General features: G+C 39.7%; 1 protein-coding gene across 1 annotated transcript; it reads right to left on the bottom strand.

Annotated features, from left to right (window-relative positions):
* Window positions 1-5,962: 5,962 nt before the first annotated feature.
* LOC309708057 (uncharacterized protein) lies at window positions 5,963-15,759 on the bottom strand. Its single transcript, XM_082535795.1, has 6 exons — window positions 15,744-15,759; window positions 11,830-12,015; window positions 10,144-10,210; window positions 8,789-9,032; window positions 8,433-8,580; window positions 5,963-6,866 (listed from the first exon to the last, which is right to left on the bottom strand). The coding sequence occupies exons 2-6, from the start codon at window positions 11,925-11,927 to the stop codon at window positions 6,761-6,763; spliced, it is 663 nt and encodes a 220-aa protein (XP_082391921.1). The 5' UTR covers window positions 11,928-12,015; window positions 15,744-15,759; the 3' UTR covers window positions 5,963-6,760.
* Window positions 15,760-22,141: the final 6,382 nt, after the last annotated feature.

Here is a 22,141-nt window from a genome sequence, read left to right as displayed (position 1 = left end):
ATATAAAATGATGGGTGTCATGTGGTCAGTCTACACAGGTGAGCCTTGTGGCCATGTATCTATTCTAGTAGAGTGTTGCATAATCTTCTGGAAGACATGATTCAGCCAAGTCTGCTTAGACAGGATTAATCCTTTACCCTGCATGTGATGTTAGAAAGGGACACGGCATTGGGAAAGTCATAATGAGCAGCTACCATTGTCACTGAGCCAGTTTGGATTAGTGTGTGAGAAACTGGTTCTGACAGATGTATGAGCTCAGTGATAGTGAGCAGGCAGGAAAAAACAAAGCTGGTTTGTGGTACACAAATAAGTAAAGCATAGACTGTATAAAAAAGGACATAGCCATGATTTGTAAAGTTGTGAAGTCTTAATTCGAGGATTTCTGTCACGACCTTGTTGATTACATGGAAGTGAGCATAATGTGGAGTGCTAGGTCGTCTGCTAATGCTAGCAAGCTGCATCCATAGACTCAATAAACAGACCCACATACCTCCTTATTACTATTAACAAAATACTGCTCACCAGAAATGTTGCACAGACCTCCTGAGCAGACTGGTAATATAGAAAGCCATTGTCTTTGGTCAGCAGGGAGCATTAAAAATGTTCCAAGAGGCACCAAGATTCTGTGCTTGAATGAGCTGAGGGGAAGCGCCAGTTAAAGGTAATATCTCCATAACTATAATAACTTTATGCAGCTATTAAGATTTGGTAAGTTATCTGCCGAGATCAAAACTTTATTTATTTTGATACATTTCTTTATTATGCTCTAATTTAATACGGCAGTCTACGAGGATCAACTGTTTTGGAGACAGCTTCAAGTGGCCATTAGACGAGCTTAATTTTCAGTGCTGGACAACAAGTATGCACACTAGTGTCATGCTGAGTCGATCATGTCAGTGTAATCCAGATAATGAGCCCTCACATGCAGGCAAGCAGCAGCTTAAGTTTATAATTATAGATGAATAGAGTGATGATGAATTGTTTTTTCTGTGCAGCTCATTGTCATTTAATCCTGCTACTAAAATGATTAAAAGTTACTAGAATAAAATAGTAATAATACCTGATTACCTAGGTTGGCATTACCCTAAACATTATAAATAAACGAGTTGTCCTTGAGGTACCATTAAAAAAGGTCACGTCTGTGCAGTAAACACAAAGTAACAACTTGCAGTCATTTAGTGTAGTTTAGAATGGCATTTTGATTGATGTGAAAATGCAAACAATCATCTGAATTTCAGACACATTACAGCATAACATATACAAAGCCTTTAAAGCTCAATAATTACCACAATATGCTGTATAAAGCTTGTTTAATTTTATTTTTCTACATTTGACAGAGTGTCAAATATGAATCCAATTTTCAGGCAGTTGCTTCCTTGTATGTGCAGTCTAGTGCATGATGCCACTGGGGACGTAGATGCTTGCTACGGAGCTCCGCAAGGGACATTGGAGAAAAAAACAGTAAAGCTAAATTTATGCGAGATCTCGCAAAATAGGCTGCATCCTTCACAGGTCGCAGTTGAAGGACGAGACGGTGTATCCGTCGTGGCCCAACCTATTCCAGAATTCATAGCTTGGCCCAGCCGGCTCCAGTATCCAACAATGCAGGCAGCTACGTAGTTTTAATATTAGTCTTTATGGGTCACAAAATAAACTTTTAAGATATTTTCAGGTGTGAATGTAGCTGTGTGTATTTTAAGTTTGATTCTGTAAAAAGTGACAAAAACATTAGCGTTTACTGTACACTCTGTGTGGGAAGAAAACTTTCTACAGCAAAAAATTAAACTTCAAATCTGTGCAAGCACCTAGCAAGCCACCACGGGAATGTGAAATTCACAGAGAAACGCCCACTGACATGACTGTTGCAGCACCGGGCACCCACCCCACTCCTGCTAAACAGGTGAAAATAGCTTGAATAGCAACAGGACCTAGTGCCACTGAATCTTTGATTTTATTTATTTTTTGCTGTGTTTTACTTGCAGCTATTTGAAAGAGCGAGTGTAAACACAAAACATTATTTTATTTTATATGCTGGAATATGCAGAAAATAGGTCTAAATGTTAAACAAATTTCTTCAAGCCAAAGACTGTTGCATATAATTAAATTTTTGCTTAATGTAATGTGCATAAAATTAAAAAATTAAAACTAATAAAACAATTTTTAACAAGAGGCTTTCCATTTGATTCAATTTTATATGATGGATTATGCATAAAAAATAGAACTGTGCTAAAAGGTCTATCGCTTTATTACATATTCAGGTTGTTTATCATGTTTTTTGAAAGGTAACTAAGTAACTAAGTACTTTTGAAAATAAGTAATGATTAAAGCAATGGGATTACTTTTTTTTTGAGAGTTAATCAGTAATTAGTAACTAATTATCCTTTTCAAGTAACTTGACCAACACTGGTCCTGACCTCATGATAATTAAGATGACATCATGCAGTTTGAATGCAGTTTAATAAATAGATCTTTTGCCACAGACTTAAAATATTTGACAAACCTTCACAGGTTGATATTTAGAGTTTGCATGTGTTTCCTGTTTTGTCCCTGTGAGCATTTACGACAGAAATGGAGAAGCGCTAACAGAATTCATCAGTCCTAATCTTGTTAATCTAGGAGTGACTATTGTCACATTCCAAAAAAGAGGCATATTCCAGCTTTATACCACCTCAGGTCTCTTCTCAGTCCAGAGCCACACTGAACCCTAGTTATTATGTTTCATATAGGGGCTCCCATGGGAATGACATAATGTCTTATCTTCAGCATCCTTACAATATATGCCGTAAAATGCACATTGATTAGGCAAAATATGTTTGTCTTTAAAAATATAGTCATCTAAGAAAGCATGGATGGACACATGGCTGGAAACCCAGATTTACATTGTAATTATTAACAATAAAACCATGGCCATCAATAGTGTAATTTGCTATCAAAACATACATGAAAAGACAGCATTGAACCTGCAAGGACTCAGTTTTTATTATACTATAATAAGGACAGTGAACTATAATATACTTATATACTATACTATATTATCACTGATGCTGTTATTATTTAGAAAAGGTAGAAATGATCTTTTAAGCATACTCAAAATGCACTAATATTATACAACAGCAGCTCTGCACTGGCAGCTATAATCAAATCATCCTGCTTATCAAATGTTAACTTCCTGCTTGTTTAGAAGTTGATTGAAGAAGTTTAAATATGTGAAGTGGAGTTAAAGTCAGGAGACTAGGAGTGTACCTGACATGGGTGGATGGTTAGTATGCAGGAGTTTAAATGGTGATACTAAAAGCTCCTCCTGAAAATACTCTTTTATCAACACCCACTGTGTCAAATACTGGCATTACATTAGATGTCACTGACTGTTTTAAGTGCAAACAGATACAAAGTCCTGGTGTTTTTACCTCATTTGAGTCCCAACTCCTGACTTTAAGCTGTCCCGTGGTTCTAATTATAGTCATCTATCATCCACCTAAATATAACGACTTTTTTCCTTCGGAATTTTCAGACTTCTTGACATGTTTTATCGCTCACTATGAAAGGATTCTTATACGGGGGGACTTTAATATTCATCTGTGTTGTGAGGATAAACCCCTGGTCAAAGATTTCTTAAATGTAATTGATTCCTCAAATTTCACACAATCTGTGTCTGGGCCAACATGTAAAGGCCACACCCTAGACGACGCCCCGCCACACACATTAACCTGGTAAAATACATATTTAGGCAGAATTTTGCAAATATCTATTTTTCATTTTTCAGCAGCATAGTGTTTTTTTTTTCAAATTATTTTTAAAAGTCAAGTCAAGGCTCCAAAAGCCCAAAGGCGACATAAGGGTGGCGGCTCACAACAGTTTTTGTTTGCTACATGGATCATTTTAGTTCAGGTTGGTGTCTTTCCTTTTGTTATATTTTTTTTAAGAGTTCAAAATGTAATTTTCTCTGTAGCACTTCATGGATTTCATAAGCAACACACCTTAGTTGTTCACACAAAGCATAAAGGTATAAAACAATATATACGGTGTTATCTTCATTTTAGATGTCAAAAAGTATTTGCGGCTCCCAGTGTTTTCTTTTGCATGGAAACCAGGTCCAAATGGCTCTTTGGGTCTTAAAGGCTGCTGACCCCTGCCCTAGACCTTGTCTTGGGTTACGGACTGAATGTATCGGTGACTGAAAACTGTGTTTTACCTATTTTAGACCACTCAGTAATTTTAGTTGATATTTTAATCCCTAAATCTTCAGCTTCTGACAAGGGAAAATTACTCCTGAGATCATCTCGTCATATTAGCCCCGAAGCATTGCTTGGAGTTAAATTACATTTACCTGATGTGTTGGACCCCATTTTTACCCAGGAGTTATGTGTGGACACCTTGACTGCGAACGTTAATATTACACTTCTTCTACTGGACTCTGTTGCACCTGTAAAGAAGTTAAAATGTCAACAAAGGAACCCTATGCCCTGGTTAAATGAGGAGCTCTTGAATTTGAGAAGAAATTGTAGAAAAGCAGAGCGTCGCTGGCAATCTTCCAGACTAGAAATATTTCTCCAGGCTTGGAAGGACTCAATGTCTTTTTTTCAATCAGCGATGTCTGCAGCGAAAGCAAATTTCTTTCTTTCAAATTTCTCAAATCTCATCATGAGTCATAAACATAACTCAAAACTCTTATTCAACACAGTGTCGCAACTTACAGAGAGTAAGTCATCTCTCTGCTGTTCTAATTTGACAGCTCATGACTTTCTTATGTTTTTCAGAGACAGGGCTGAAACACTTAGGAATCAGATTACTCCCTCCTCGAGCTGTACATTAGACTACTCAGCTGCTTTACCTGTTGGTGCTGATGAACTGTTCTCTGTCTTCAAGGTTATTTCTCTGTCTGGATTAACTAAGGTTGTAATAGCAGCTCGATGTAAAACCTGTTCTTTGGATCCTCTACCTGCTAAATGCTTTATCATGGCTGAGATCTTACCTGTCTGGGAGCTCTCAGACTGCTGGTTTTAAAAATGATCTCTCTCCCGAGACCTGTGCAGTGAGGCATGGGGTCCCTCAGGGCTCTGTACTTGGACCATTGCTGTTTTCTATGTATCTGCTGCCTCTTGGTGTTCTTTTATGTTCTTTTAATGTAACTTTTTATTGTTACGCTGATGACCTGCAGCTTTATGTTCCTCTAACCATTGAAAATTGTGCTGAAGTCTCTAAACTAGAATCTTGTCTATCTGCAGTTAAGGGCTGGTTATCAGATCATTTCTTGCTCCTAAATACTGATAAGACAGAGTTGATGGTCATCGGACCACAAACATTTCAGCACTTGTCCCAAAATTTCATCTTGAAAATTGATGACAGTGTCATAAATTGCAGGGACAAGGTAAAAAACTTGGGCATGTGGTTCGACATGGTGCTCTTCTTCGAGTCTCACGTAAAAGAGATAACAAAGACTGCCTTTTATCATTTCAGCAACATAGCCAAAATCAGACAAGTTTTGTCAAGCGACACCGCAGAGGTTCTTGTCCATGCATTTGTGTCTTCACGGATTGATCATTGTAATGTTCTTCTTTCTGGGCTACCAAAGAAAAGTTTAAGAGGTCTACAGATGTAAACAAGCAAGGATATAAACTTATACAAAAATAACAATTTTGAATGTAGCAGATGGAAGGCACTATATCCCATACCATGAATTTATTTTGACACTTCTCACTCTGTGATAGGTGTCAATGTGAAAATATACCCCTATTAATTTAATTTTAATGAAAAAATGTATGCCTCACTCAAATGATTATGCTCTTCTAATTATTTTTCTCTATTTTGCTCATTTAACAAACAATATTTTGCATTGTTTGCATATTCAAAAACTTACATTTTGATCTAGACATATCCTTGCTTGTTTACTTCAGTAACAATTTTATTGACTTAAAACCCATTGCAAATGTCAGTGGTAGAGTCAAGAAATTTTGCACTTCAGTGATAAATGCCTTTATGTTTATTTTATATTAATATTTGAATTTTATTTCTAGATCATCATTACATCTAACAAGCAGCAAGTCAGTTACTTCGGTAAAGGTTTTTAATATAAACAGATAAATCAAGACATATCACATGATTGTTGTAGGTAAAAACTATAAAAAAGGTAAAAATGTGAATTTATTTATTAATGTAAATGTGAAAATATAGTTCCAGTGTTTGTAAAAAAAAATGGAACAATGTCGCAAACAATGACTAATGTTAATTAGTCAGCACTGACATTTTAATCTTGTCATCAGTGTTATATTAATATTTAAAATATCAGAAATTTAAATGAAAACATTCAATATGTAATCTAAATGAAAAATCAAAGAATAACTTTAAACGCTAAAACATCTAAATTTGATTTTACTTGTGGGTATGTTATTTTAAAAAACCCACACGCCTTCATTTAAGGCTTTTTTCCTTCACTTTAACGTTGAGGTATTTGATACAGAGACAACACCACTGTCACCAAAACAAAAAAGAAAAAAAAAAACAGTCCTGATAACTAACTCATATTTTCACAGTAAATTTATATAAAGTGATTTCTTAAAGGGTGATTTCTTAAGTTAAAAGGAAAGGAAGGAAGTTTCTTTGTTGCTCTTCTACATAGCTACATATTCAGCATGTTCAGTTTATATACAGTTAAAACATGGAAACAGGTATACAGGATGAGCACAGGGTTACAGAGGATGTCTGTTTGCACAGAGATGCCCTGCTGCTGTTGCTTCAGTAGAACATACACTGCAGTTCTGCTTCACATGCGCCTGTGGACGTGGATAATGCCGCTGCAGGAGGGGCAGGAATGCTCCACATCCTTGCAATCATTGACGCAGAAAGGTATGAAACAGCAAGGCCAGCACCTGTTGTGAACAAGAATAGCATCAAAACGGTTATCATATGCCCATCAACTCATTCATTCTACAGACTGAATATTAATAATAATTTGGGGAGTGAAGAGAGGAGAGTGAATAAGAAATACTCAGTGCCTCACAAACTCCAGTGTGTCATTGTCCTGCAGCAATCTGAGCATGTTGCAGTATAAATAAGGTATGGTTTAGGATCACCTGATTCAGTCTTAACTATAAACTTTATCCTAAAAAAAAGAAAAAGGTTTTGAGTCTAATCTTAAAAGCAGAGAGAGTGTCGGTCTTCCAAATTGACTCTGGGACTGGTTTTGTGGAAACAGCCTGATAGCTGCCAATTAAATCTTTAAAAACTCTGGGACCCACAAGTAAGCCTGGAGTGTGAAAGCAAGGTGCTACATAGGGATAATATGGTACTATAAGGTCTTAAGAAGGAGAAGACGGAGTCTGAATATTTAAGAATTTGTATTCGAGGAGAAGAATATTAATTTCAATTTAACAGGGATTCTTCAAAGAGAAGCTAATATGGGACAAATATGCTCTCTCTTTCTGGTCCCTGTCTCACAGCAGCATTCTGGATTAACTGTAGACTATATGTCATATGTCACAACATGACCCAGAGTGTGAGTAAAGCAGTGAGTGCGATCATTTACATTTTGAGAAAATTATTAACTTTCTGTCATGGTCCTGGGTCTTCGAGCCAGCGTTTTGAGTTAGTTTTGAGTGTGGTGGACTTGCGGTTTTATCTTTTGGATTTCAGAGATGATTTAAGCTCATTCTCTGTATTATTTTGTTCTGAGATCAGCATTTCCTGGTGCTTTTGAGTTTTGTTTTCTATATTTCTGGTTACTGGGTTCTTGCTTATGAAACTTCTTTTTTATGTCCTAGTCTTGTCTTTGTGCTTTTTCCTGAGCAGCCGTTGTGTTTATTGTGTCTATTTTGTCTCTGTTTTTTGCCTTTTGTCTTTCAAATCCACAAGTCTTTCTCCAGGTCAGTGTTAGTTGATTCCTGTTTCATTTGACAACATCTTGTCCCTAGCTTTTTGTATTTAGTTCTACTTCCTGTGTCTAATTATTTGTGAGCGGTTTCAGCTCCTCCCACCTTTTGCCTGTTCCCTCATTATACTCTGTTTATTTAATAGTTATATAGTTTCCCCCTTACCCTTTGCTGTGTTTTACCTCGCATTTTGTTTTACTTTAAGATTAGTTGAATTTTGATTTCCTAGTGTTTTTGACCTGGATTACTTTGTTTAGATTCTGACAGTTATCACTTGAGGGTGTTGATTAATTTAAACTACCATTAAACTACCTTCATTCTGTGAGGCAGACTAAATCAATATTTTGATCAAATTTTGTTGAAATGTTTGATAAACTACAGATTTTCTGTCCTACCTTCATCAGGCCATCTGGTATAATGATGACTTGATGAAACAGGTCACACACAAATACCAAAAAACTTTGATATTTACTTAAATGTTGCTGAGAAAATAATCTTATATGACATTTTGCAGTGTGTTCAAATTTCTTCATGTGTATGTGTGAGTATAGTGGGGTTTTGACTCACAAGAAGACTCCTAATAGGCCACAAACCAACCAGGTGTATGGTCCGATTTTGTACTCAATTTTAGTCACAACATTGGTGTGGCAGTAAGGGCACAACATCTGTCCAGGAACGCATTTTGGCAGATTCTCCACCACCACCACTTGGCTAACTGCGAGAAACAACACAACACAGTCAAAAATGACTTTAATAATTATACATCCTTACTAAAACTCCACTAAACCTGGAATTTTGTGACACCAAATTCAGATTTAACCTTCAACCACATAGACTAAAGTAACATTAATGAATCATAAATTAAGAGCACTGTATTTAAGTATTTAAATATACTATATGACTAGTAACCTCTAATTTCTCACCTGTCTGGACAACAGGCTGGACAACAGGCTGGATAACAGGCTGGACAACAGGCTGGACAACAGGCTGGATAACAGGCTGGACAACAGGCTGGACAACAGGCTGGATAACAGGCTGGACAACAGGCTGGACAACAGGCTGGACACTTTGCTGGTAACCTTGTTGGAAGACTCCTGCATTGTAGTCCAGAGGGGGGCCAGGGTATGGTGGTGCTGGGATTTGGAATCCCTTTTCCATTGTGTCTTTCTATAGAAACAGAAATGAAGAAAATAGAAAATAGAAATTACAGTAAAGCTCTGAAATCCAATTTTTTTTCTCTGAATAAAACAAAGTGAAAAAAAGTTAAACCACCAAAGTCAAGAGGAATGGGCTTAAGTCGAGACTGAAACCTGGAATCCCTTCTCACCAATGTTTGAAAACTTGCTTATCAGGTTGAAGCAATGAATCACATCACACTCTTTCAACATATGCAAGTGAGCAGGTTTGGTAGCACTGTAAATTTTTACAGGAAATTGTAGAACCTACTCTCACATGACTAAAAGTCCTGTTTCTCTGCATCAAATCACTAAATGCCTTTGAGTTTTATATGTTTGGTTAAATCTGTTATGGTGCTGTCTTCATTTGCATGTGTTTTTTAAAAAAAATACCCTGATAAAAATGCAAATCTTGTTCTGTGAATGTTAGTGTTCTTTTCGAAATATGTTGCATTCAAGTAGAGTCTTATTCAGTAATTTTTAATTTTATTGATTTATTTATTTTTGACTATCTGCTGCAAAGGTTCAGCTTTAATACTTTGACTCGCTCATTACCTGGTAGATGACTCTTTTTCAATTCAGAAAGACAAAGTAAACAACTTTCAATGGACTGTGGATCCATTTTTTTTCATAGTCAACTGAAAATTGACCCCACACATATCTTTGGACTGTGGGAAGTAGCTGGAGTGTCCAGAGACAATCCATGCAAACACAAAGAGAGCATGCAAACTCCACACAGGAAACACCCCAAAGACCTCAATGGTAACCACTTCATCACCGTGCCACCTGCCTTTTGATTTTATTTTTAAAAAACAACAACAACAAAAAGAAACTTCACCTATTGTTGTGTTTCATAAACCTGGCCCAAAGATGTACCACTGACTAAAAAAAAAGACTGTTATAACTGACCTGAATTAAATTTTATAACCTTGTTTCATAAAATAGAAGAAAAAAAAAGGTTTGTTAGGGACATTTTACCAACAAAAAACACGCTGCTCATAGCTTTAACATTATAGCTTCTTAATTTTTTCTTACTCTTTTTTTTCTCCACTTATATGATTGAATGTTTTTCTTAACCTGAGAAAAGATCACATGCTTCTTACCTTGATAAGTCGGTCAGAGGTGTATGGGTGGCAGTGTGGTCCTGCTTCTTTCTCAATGTGACAGTGACTGTATTAAATACACAAATGCAACTGCACTGCGTCGAAAAGAAGGTGGAGCAGCAACACTATGAATAGGCAGGTGATTAGGTGGGTGTGTCAGTGTTTTTGTAAAATTCTAAATGTCATTGTCTTGCTTTAGTGCGCACATGCACATACTGAGATGTACTTCAACACTGTGATCTTAGGATCCTGAGAAAAGAAGGCAAAAGGAGTTCTTTAAGTTTGCGAAGACATTTCATCTGTCATTCATAGAGAGAAGTGAAACTTTTAAAGATACCAATTACTAATCATGAGCGTCATCACATGAGCAAAGGGGTGAAAAATGGTGTGGGTCATTATCATCGGTGGAAGATAAGGATGAAACCACTGTGAGACGGCCCGTTCTATCATGTGACCTAATGAGGTCATCTAATGCAAGGTGCGAGCGGAGGTTCAAGCACCTGGGACAGTATGTCAGGACTGCATTAGAGGTGGTTGATAGCTGATGTTATAAGTCACTACCCCTGTTCAACAACGGTCATTCACAGTGGAGATAGATGGACTCGTCTTTCAAACCATCTGTCTTCTCGGTCCAAAATGTGAACATTGGCATCCTCAAAAGAGTGTCTTGTCCTGTGTCTCAGTTTTGTCCTGTTGAGTCTTGTCCTGTTGATGTGGCTCTTCTATGTTTTGCCATGTGTTTGTGGATCTGACTGCATCCCATTTTTTAATAAACATATTCAACAAAGCACCTATATGCTTGTTATGTTGACAAATTTAGCTAAATGTTCAAATACCAAAACTCAAATCACCACATGTTTGGTTTTAATTTTATGAGTTGAAATTTCATTTTAGTTACTCAAAAGAAATTTAAACCAAATTTAGTGAACTACAATAACCATGAAACTTCTACTGAAAGTAATCTAAATTCTGTGTTTATCTATGAGCAGGAATTAGAAAGGCATTTGCCGTAGATCATTCAGTCAGTACTTTTACTCCTTTAATTTATGGCAGTCATACAGAAGCCCAAAATCAGTAAGCTTGTAAGGAATTTTTTTGTCATATCTTTTTTACTAAAGTAATTTTTGACCACTGAATGTTTACTTAATCAAAGTAAAGAAGAAAGAAATTAAAAGTAACATAAATCCTGAATGGGCATGGAATGCAAAGGTTAAAAATGTAATTGAAAGACAGTGAAGTCCTTAAATAAGGATAAATCAGTGACCCACAACCCAGACTCACTTATCTGAGTCTGGGTCGTGGGGGCAACAGCCTAAGCAGAGAACCCAGCCCTCCCTTTCCCTTTCCAGTTCCACGGAGTGTTCCACAGACCATTCCAGGACCAATCTCCTTGGGATTGTGTCTGGCTTATCCATCTTGTTGCTCTGATGAATTGCTAGGTTCTTCATACTCGTGGTACTTCTGTACATGCTTTGTGACTCCTCTGACTGCCCTCCCCTCCCATTTTTTATGCAGTGTAAGCAGTGTGCTGCTTTGAATAACGTGTAGGTAGGAAGTAAAAAAAAAAACTTAAAATAAATGTATGCAAATTATATACAAACATTCATATAATAAAACCAAACCTATGAAAGACAGAATAAAGCATTAACTTTATTAACTACGTCTACCCCGTAACACCCGAACCACCTCAACTGGCTGCTTTCTATGTGGAAGAGTAGCGGTACTCTGAGCCCCTCCCAGGTGGTTGAAGTCCTCATCTTTTCCAGCTGAGGACCATGGACCATCTCATTCCTGCCACTTCACACTCGGCTGCGAACCATTCCAGTGCGAGCTAGAGTCCACCGCCTGATGAAACCAACAGAACCAGATCATCTGTGAAAAGCAGAGACAAGAGTCTGAGACTGCCCAAGTGGAAGCCTTGCGCCACTTGGCTACGCCTAGAAATTCTGTCCATAAAAATTATGAACAGAATCAGTGACAAAGGGCAGCCCTAGCAGAGTCCAACGCCCACCGGGAACGAGTTCGACTTATTACCAGCTATGTGGACCAAGCTTTTGCAATGGTTATATAAGGATCAAATGGTTTGTAGCAATGGGACAGACTTCCAAAGCACATCCCACAGAACACTCTGAGGGACATGGGTCTTGCAGACCAGGGTCTCTGCCAGGCTTTCCAAGTGTATCCTGACCTTACTTTCATGCGAGCCTGGTCTGTCCAGCATCCTCCCCCGCCACCTGATCCAGCTCACCACCAGGTGGTGATTAGTTGACAGCTCAGCATCTCTGTTCACCTGAGTGTCAAAATCAATCATTAATGTATGACCTAGTATGTTATGGACACCCCAACACCCTCATGTTTGAACATGGTGTTTGTTATGGACAAACTGTGGTTTACACAGAAGTCCAGATCTGGCAGGCTGTTACTCCCAGTCATGCCCCTCCACGTCTCACTGTCATTGCCCACATGAGCATCAAAGTCTCCAAGTAGAATGATAGAGTCCCCACCCGGTGATTCCAAGAAGGCCAGGTACTCTAAATGGTAAGCACAGACAACAGTGAGGACCCGTTTTCTGCAGGGAAAAAACCCTCTCGTCCACCGGAAAACCCCCAACGTACAGGCAGCAAGTTGAGGGATACCAAGATACCCACTCCAGCCTGCTGCTTCTCACCAAAGGCCAGTGAGTGGGGCACAGGTTTGATCTGTTTGGCCTGGCAGCAGGTTGGCAGATAAGTAATCCAGTATGCATAAGTATAAAGGGTCTACTGGCACCAATTACATGTCAGAGGGATACCCTCTCTCAAGTGAAATTATCTTGTTATTATCAGTGGTATAAACTTTATCCGCTCTTATCATATTTATTTGCTAACAGTCTCTGCTGCTTGGGTCCAGATTGCATTTAACTATGATGTGGGTAGCAACACTTCAGTGACCTGTGTTTCATTGTCGCCATTGCCTTATTTAAATCTTGTATGTGTTTAAATGCTTTTTGGTGTAGTGACCTCCTGGGTGTTAACTGTCACAGTCTGTTAGGCAGAGGACTCACTCGCAGGACTCTGAAGTTTAGAGAGATGGAGAAGGATTTATTTACAATGTCACCAAGTGAAGATATATACATATATACAGTGGAACTGGTAAACAGGCAACATGGGGCTCCGGGGGGGAGGTGTCTGAAGGTGAGGGAAGGTCCAGGGCAGGCACACACACGCTCCTCTTTTACACAGTCCGCGACTCACTCAGGCAGTCCGATCCAGAATGCTTATGCGCACTCACACACGTCCACAGGAATTCATGCAGCTGGAGAGACGGGCAGGGAATCCAGTAGGCCTGTACACAAAGGAAAACCACGCTAGGAGGAAACTCTAGACTAGGCTACACCAACGCTAGGTAGTGCGACGATCCAGCGAGGAAGCAACATCTCCTGCCATCTTAAGTAGTCTGCAAGGAATAATACTCGTGATGAGAAGCCAGAGCAGAATCAGCATGAGTGAGCCACAGGTGTGTGTTGAGGGTGGGTTCAGAGGCAGGGAAGCAAAGTCCAGTTACGCCCTGGTGGGAGAGGCGAAGGCACACCACACTCTCTCCAGAGGGAGATTTTTGTCTTGAAATTTGAGGGGGCTCTGACTATGAGGGAAAGTCTTCTTCACGTTGTTCTTCTTTTACATTGTCTTTCCTCCTTCCATTTCAAATACAACACTGATTATTCTATTGATTATTCAATGATTAATCAAGTAATTAGATGAAAAAAATAATACTTTTAAGTTATTAATGAGCACTAATACATCTTCAAAAGAGAAAAAAAATGTTTAGTCTTTTAAAATAAAATGCTCATTGGTTTCTCTTTTAGATATTGCAATGTTTTTAATGGTTCGACTGATTACAGCTACATGTATCGAAAAAAAAGTCATAATAAAATAACATATTTTGAAGAAAATATTTTCTTAAATGTTGTATCATTGTAACTCCTGGATAAGATACATTTGGTGTGCGTTCATGGGTATGCGTGTGTGTGTCTACATGGTCCTGGTGAATGAGTAAGTATGTGTGTTTAAAGGGGAATGCGGTGGCTGCAATGAGGAAAAGCAAGAATATCAACATTCTCAGAAGTGAGGTTTGGCCTGTGTGTTAATGCAACTTGCAGATAACAAACGTTCTGATTAGGTTGATGTTAATCAATCATGTTTATAATTAATGTTAATAATAATTAAATGTCCAGCCTAACAGTATCGGCTCAGTGGCCAAAGTTTTACTGACTGCTGTATACTTTTAATTGCCTGCAAATATATATCTATATATATATATATTAATCATTTTAACTATAAAAATGATTTATCAATATTATATAGATATCTCAATTTGAAAAATAAGGTTACTAAAGCTTTGAATTACATATGGTCTTGTAAATCTCCTGGCTCCTTTAGACTAAGGTGATCAGCCGCTCTCTTTTCCTCGGACGTCTCCACTTTTCACGTTCTGTCCGGGGGGATTTTCAAGATTGATGAAAATGTCCGGGTTTTTCTGTAGGCCTATGGAGAACCCATATGTTCTGCGCTCACAGACGGGACAGACAGCGCGCAGCAGTGTGCCTGGTGATGTTTCAAAGATGTCAAAGAGCAAGTGCATCTTTTCAGACGAACTGCAAAAGAAATTTCCCTCGTACCGTCCCGGTCGAAATAAATTGGAGGCGGAGTGCACCGTGTTCAGAGCTGGCACATACATTTGTGTGTCTAACAACGGTGCCGGAGATCTTGTTGCTCACGTGGACACAGAAAAACATAAAAAGGCTGTATGAAAATAAATCTATAAGTTGACTGAGTTCTTTGTTACACCTGGGAAAACGAGGATGCTGCGGTATCTGCAACAGATTGCACTGGCAATTCATACTGTGAAGCATCACAATATCTACAGATCCATGAATTGCACTAGTGCATTGCTTAAAAAAGCATTTACAGACTCTAACACAGCTAAAAAGTTCAGCAGTGCGCGCACCAAGACTGAAGCTCTTGTCAATGGTGTGATAGCGCCACATTCAGTAAAGTCACTCGTAATGAAATCCAGTACTGTCGCATTTCTACAGACGGAAGTAACCATGGAGCAGAGAAAATATTCCCAATCATAATTCAGTACTTTGACTGGAAGAATAGTGGCGTGCAAACAGTAGCGGTTTTTGATATATTGGTGGGGTGGCAAAAAAAAAAAAAGTCGCTCGCACCCACGCTGCCCCGACATCACGCCAGCGCATTACGGGGATTGCATGGGCACCGATCGGTTTTCTATTGCCCATTTGCGGGAAGCAAAGGCGCCCTCCGTTTGCGAGGTGCGCCTGCTGCTTGCCACACACAGGGAGGAGAGGGGCGGGACGGCGGGGGATTCTCTGGCTGGCTGGAGGGGCTTCGAATAACCAGCTTGAAAAAAACTAAAATAAAAACAAACCAACAAACTAGGACTGTCAACGTTAACGCCGTCGTTACGATTATACGATTAAAGTTTTTAACCCAAAGTCCAAGGGCGTAGATTTGGCATGGACGGAAGGGACGTGTCCCCACCAATAATTTGATCTCTTCGAGTAAAGAACAACAATCCCGATAGAAAGAAAAACCGACCTGTCAGCGTCTCATTCACCCAGCGGAGCAGAAAGAGTTCAATTACGTCCTCTACTGGAGTCCTACGTCATGTGACAAATATGGCCAGTGTGATTGGCTGAGCCTTTCAGGGAGCTCTGTTTAGTTTTAGCAGCGGCAAACCTGCGCTGCGAGGAGGACGGCAGCAAAGAGGAAGAACCTGGATATAAGAAAGTATTTTTCAAAGAAACCTGTAAGTCACTTAAAGTCAAGTTCACTCATAAAATGTGTCCGTCATAATAATGTTACAGGCTATGCTAGGCTTTGGCCCACATCAGTCTAAAATTGTATGTAACCATGAATAACGTGTTTTGGAAACTAAATGCACAACAGGCAGCACTATCAATTCTCTCAGTCTCAGAGCAGCATTTCTAATTTTGATTGAAACTGTCAGAGAAAACGGAGCCTCGAGCAGCCAGGATATTAGTTTACAGAGGCTGTTAGAATTATATGTCTAACGTTAAATGTTGGTGACACAATAATTTCATCCTAATGGCACTGACATATTCATAGGGTTAATTTTTGAGACAAAATATCATGTAGTCATGATTTTGCAAATATTCCACCTTGTAGTGCAGTTTGCACAAATTGTTTAAAAAATGCACTCACCCTGCAAACATTACTGATGAGTCGAGATCTGCACAAAGTGACAGAAACACTGAAGCAGCTCCACATTTTATTCTTATTGTCATGTATGTCCTATTTGTCAGGTGACAGAAGAACCAACACAAAGCTCAGAGAGTAATGGTGACACAAGGTCACAGGTGAAATTGGATGATGACTTGGTGGTTCATGACTGTATTTGAAGATCATGTGTGACTGCATGTATGTGGAATGTCTCACTGTTATTCATCAGGTGACAGAGGCAGCTCTGCCATGTTGTAGCTCGGACAGAGGTGAAGAGGCGAGGTCACAGGTGACTGGCTGATGATTTGGTGCTATAGATTAACTAGTATTTATTATCATGACAATTGTTAGGCTGCTGATGTAAATTGTCAAACATACACTAATGAATCAAAGAATCTGAATTGACATGTCTCACTTTCTATATGGCATGAATCAATTTTATCAGGTGGAAATATGTCCTAGTGCAGTCAGAGGGGAAGAGCCAGGGCCAAAGGTGAGACACATCAAGCACAGAATAATAATTTTAATCTGAGGATAAAACGCAGGTACTGGGGCTGAAAGAAGCTTCAGTGCTCTCAGAAGACTAAAAACATGGCTAAGGTCAACAATGACTCAAATGAGATTAAACAATGCTGCTGTATGTCCACCAGGAGAGACTGGACAGTATAGATGTAAAACCAATATGCCAGCAGTTTATCTCAGTTAACGAGAGGAGCAGGCATGTGTTTGGCTGCTTCACATAGAGGACGTTGAGTTGCTGTGTGGGACATGTAGTCCATGTCTGTTGCTGTAACAGTAGTTCATGTTTAGAATAAAACATCCCAGCTCACTGATTTGATCGGGGCAATAGTGCCTAAAATGTTGCATAATTTTGCTTAGAGATCTGTTACTTTGTGGTAATCTTAGACGAGTAGTTTTATGGACATAAACCACCAGGTCAATCAGTGTTCCCTTTGTGCTAATGTATAAGAGATGTTGGTGTAACTGAAGTAATGTTGTTAAGTCCTTAAGGTCATATTCTTTTATTGTCATGACTGTATTTGAAGCTATTTTTATTTTAGCATGATACCTGATTTATATGGAATGTGGAAGTAAACTAAAGCCTAAAATACTTAGTCAGTCATTTGTTTAATAGTAATTTAACATTATATAATTCACATATAAAACTATGAATTGTAATTTTAAATGGTTTAAAAGCATGCAGAATAGCATATGTAGGCAAGTATATTTCTCCTTTTTTATCAAGAAGCAAAGACAAAAAGGACAAAAATAAGAAACAGGGCAGGGTTCAGTGGTTGAATCATCCATCCCCACCAATGCCTAAACCAAATCTACGCCCTTGCCAAAGTCAGCGCGATGGCCCTCGGTGTGCCTGCTTGCTGCTGCTGCTGTGCTGAGGTCTCACAAACAACCGAAAGGGGAGGGGGCGGGCTGCTTCCAAATAGTGCACATTTTATTCATAATGCTGTCAACCCAAGCCCATTATGTATTAATTATTTTTCCTGGGCTGTGTGAAAGCCCGGAAAAAACCCCAATGTGTAGGTCTATTAGTCTGTTAGTTTATGTTGTGGTGATTCTCTAGTTGGGGGATGGGGTTGATACTAGAGTGCAATTACTGATGGAAGATGGACAAGAAAAGGTCAAAGCCATCAGGTCCTCAGTTTAGAAAAAAACAGAAATGAAGAGGAGAACGGACTATAAAGCACCAACAACCGGTATGACGAACGCGGCCGTGACTCTGGCAGACGAGCTGAACACTTTCTATGCTCGCTTCGAGGCTGCAGCTAAGGTCTCCAACAATGCTAGTGTTAGCGGCGCTAACGGCTGCAGACAGGAAGATACTGCCAGCACCGGAAACGTGCTCGTCATCTCCGAGCATGAAGTAAGGAGAGCCTTCAAGAGAGTGAACACCAGGAAAGCAGCATGACCAGACGGCATCCCAGGTCGTATCCTAAGAGACTGCGCATACCAGCTAGCTCCTGTGTTCACTGAGATATTCAACATCTCTTTATCTCAGTCGATGATCCCCACATGCTTCAAAGAGTCCATCATTGTTCCTGTCCCGAAGAAACCCCACCCTGCTTCTCTCAATGACTATCGCCCTGTAGCCCTCACCTCAGTAGTGATGAAGTGCTTTGAACGCCTGGTCAGAGACTTCATCATTTCTTCACTACCAGACACACTGGACCCACTACAGTTCGCTTACCGTCCAAATCGTTCCACAGACGATGCCATCTCTCATCTCCTCCACACATCACTCACTCACTTGGACACTAGAAGGGGGAATTATGTTAAAATGCTCTTCATAGACTACAGCTCTGCATTTAACACCATAATTCCCTCCACACTCACCACCAAGCTGGAGCATCTGGGACTCAGCTCATCTATGTGTCAGTGGATCTCCAACTTCCTAACTGGCAGACCACAGGCAGTAAGGATGGGCGGACATGTCTCAGCCTCCACCACTCTCAGCACTGGAGCCCCCCAGGGGTGTGTTCTGAGCCCCCTGCTGTACTCTTTGTACACATATGACTGTGTGGCCACTACCAGCTCCACCACCATCATCAAGTTTGCTGACGACACCGTCGTGGTGGGCCTGATCTCTGATAACAACGAGACAGCCTACCTGAAGGAGATTAGGAATCTGGAGAACTGGTGCCAGAGGAACAACCTCCTTCTAAACGTCAGTAAGACAAAGGAGCTGATAGTGGACTTCAGCACTAAGCAGGAGAGGAACTACCAGACCCCCGTCATCAACGAGTGCCCAGTGGAGAGAGTGGACAGCTTCAAATACCTCGGAGTTCACATCACGCAGGACCTGTCATGGTCCTGTCACATCAACACCGTGGTGAAAAAGGCCCGACAGCGTCTCTACCACCTCAGACGCTTGAGAGACTTCCAACTGCCCTCCAAGGTGCTCAGGAACTTTTACTCGTGCACCATAGAGAGCATCCTGGCGGGAAACATCTTAACCTGGTTCGGGAACAGCACCATGCAGGACAGACGAGCTCTACAGAGGGTTGTGCGGTCAGCTGAGCGCACCATCCGCTCCGAGCTCCCTGACCTGCACTCAATCTACAGCAGGCGGTGCTGGACCAAGGCCAGGAAGATCGTGAAGGACCTCAGCCATCCCAACAACAGACTGTTCTCTCTGTTGAGGTCAGGAAAGCGATTCCGCTCCCTGAAGACCAACACAGAGAGACTGAGGAGGAGCTTCTTCCCGCAGGCGATACGGTCTCTCAATCACACCACCACACAGTACTGACCCACACATATGGTTCTTACACACACACTGGACTTTCTGGACTTTGGTTTTGCACAACACTGGTCACTATATTCTTCATTTCCGGTTAATACTTGTACAGCTGCTGTTATTGTGTATATATTTATTTATATTTAGATTCCTTCATACATTCTTATATAGTTCTATATTGTGTATTGTGTATTTTGTTGTACAGTTATTTTATTTTCAACTTTAATTTATATATTTATCTTTATCTTATTCTTCCCAGTTAAATTTACCCTTCATTCTAATTTGTGTTGTACAGTTATTTCATTTTTAACCTTAATTTATATTTTATTCCTTCCTAGTTAAATTTACCCTTTTTAATTTTTCATATTTATTTCCTATCTTATTCATAGCCTTTTCCTTTTTTGTTCTCTTTAGGTCACGAGCAGTTGTCCAAGCATTTCACTACATATCGTACTGTGTATGACTGTGTACGTGACAAATAAAATTTGAATTTGAATTTGAAACAAGCAAAAGATACCGGTAAGCAGATGTGTCCTGAAAAAAGATAACATTCATTAGTAGGGATTGGGAAAACTTCTGTTTACCTTTGTGAGCCACTTGGCCATGATAGTAAACAGCAGATAGACAGTAGACACTGATGTTGTCAGAGTCCTCCTGGGGTCCGTTCTTCGTACCTCGCTAACAGGCACGTGCAGAGGGGGGGGCTAGAGGGGCTTGAGCACCCGCCCCTTTCCTGATGGGTGCCCAAAGTGCCCTTTTGTTGAGGCAACTTTTTTAAAAAAAATTATTTATTTTTTTATGTGTGTGTGCGCGTGCGGAGTCCTGTCTGTGCCCCTCAACAATAATATTTAACTATTAATCACAGTTTTGCTAAATAAAAGGATCTGGCTTGCATCAGTCACATGATCACATTTAACCAATGATCGCCCTTGACGGCAGAACGCGCTGGTTACGAGCCGGGAACGAGCTCACAAAGAGCACGCGCATTTTTAGCGGTCCGGAGCTGTAGGAGAGACACAAGTTAACTCAGAGACACAGACTGATGCGACAAAACCAGTAAGTAGGTGTACAGCGTACACTGTAGTGTATAGCACCCAGGAGTATTAGCTTATTACGTACACATTGGTAAGCTGTCTTGTGGCAGCTGACGAACTGAAACAAACGAGCGTGCGTGTGTGCAACAGCACGACAAACATTACCTGTCCTTTTATTAACTGCACAAGTAGTGCTGGTCATAGCTGCTGGCTACCTGGCAGTCATGGGTCTGTAGCTCTGTCACCGTTTTAGGGAACATATTTAGTTTTAAAGTATTTAGAACATATTTAGTTTTAAAGTAAGTTTCCGGGCTTTTCCTGCCTTTCTGGAGGGATTATATTTCACTAAAAACGATCTAATATGCATGTCCACATAATAATTATTATAATTATAATATATTAAAAACACAAGCTGTATTTTAAAGAACATACATTAAGAAGCAGATTATATTAGATTTATATTTTAAATAAGACAAAAGTTGGATTTTACAGCAGTAAAATTATTGTATCTCTACAGTTTAAAGATGTAATAAGCTTTGCCCCTGCACAGAGTGGATAGTGAAACAAATGGAATCATCATAAATACATTATTTCATATTTATTACTTCCCCCTCCTCATTGCTTTATTATTGTAGCTCTAGTAATAAATATGTAAGGATTCTGGATCAGCACCATGATGCCCATAGTATATACAGTATTCTGAAGAAGGTCTAAAATGTCACTGTGTGTGCGTGCATGTGTGTGTTTTATTTCGATGGATTTTTAAAAAATATATTACTCATGATATAACATTGTCCAGACATGCCTGGTAAGGACATGAGGAGGAAACAGTAGGAGCTGTGTGAGGCTACTAAAGGCAGTGCTATAACATTTTTCTGTCATCATTTTATTATAGATTAAGTGGAAGAGTTGTTAGGTGTGGATAATTAGATTATAGTTTATTGCAATAGCAAGTTGTGCCTTGTTCCCACATAGCAAGTAGAGAGTGATATATGAAATGATGGGATGGAAGGAAGAAGAGAAGCAAAGAGTGATTCACAGGCAGAGCCTAAATTATTTCTCACAGTTTTTTGCTGCCTTATGGTTCCAAGCGCTGTCACCAATCTTTGCATTTTGTTATTATCTCATGACACTTGTTTAATCTGCTACCATCTCTCCTATGGACTTTTTAATGTCTACAGTCTCAGATCAACACAGCCCTGCCCTTCCCATATTAGATTCTTGATGAATGTGTGTTGTTGTTATTCAGCCTGGTTCAATGTGCCCCTTTTTAACTTTGAGCACCCGCCCCTTTAAACCTCTCTGCACGGCCCTGCTCGCTAAGTAAGTTAGCTGGATTTGATTGTTGACGATTTCACGTGATCTTGGATCGTTCAGTTCTCCGAAGCTCATCCGGGACTTGCTGTCATAGCAACAGATCCGTAAGCGTAAACCTGCTCGGGAGCAGGCTTACTTTATGTAAACAG

The sequence above is a fragment of the Aulonocara stuartgranti genome (genome assembly GCF_965226115.1).
Source record: "Aulonocara stuartgranti genome assembly, chromosome: 6".
NCBI lineage: Eukaryota > Metazoa > Chordata > Actinopteri > Cichliformes > Cichlidae > Aulonocara > Aulonocara stuartgranti.
This window is presented reverse-complemented; position numbering and strand designations above follow the sequence as displayed.

Bases quoted from the DNA above. Each gene is read 5' to 3' on its own strand.
- LOC309708057 (XM_082535795.1), bottom strand. From the start codon at position 11,927: ATGGTCCATGGTCCTCAGCTGGAAAAGATGAGGACTTCAACCACCTGG. The intron at 9,033-10,143 runs GTAAGAAGCATG...CTGTTTCTATAG, and splicing joins CCTCTGACCGACTTATCAAG to AAAGACACAATGGAAAAGGG. The intron at 6,867-8,432 runs GTGAGTCAAAAC...TGTTCACAACAG, and splicing joins GGCCTATTAGGAGTCTTCTT to GTGCTGGCCTTGCTGTTTCA.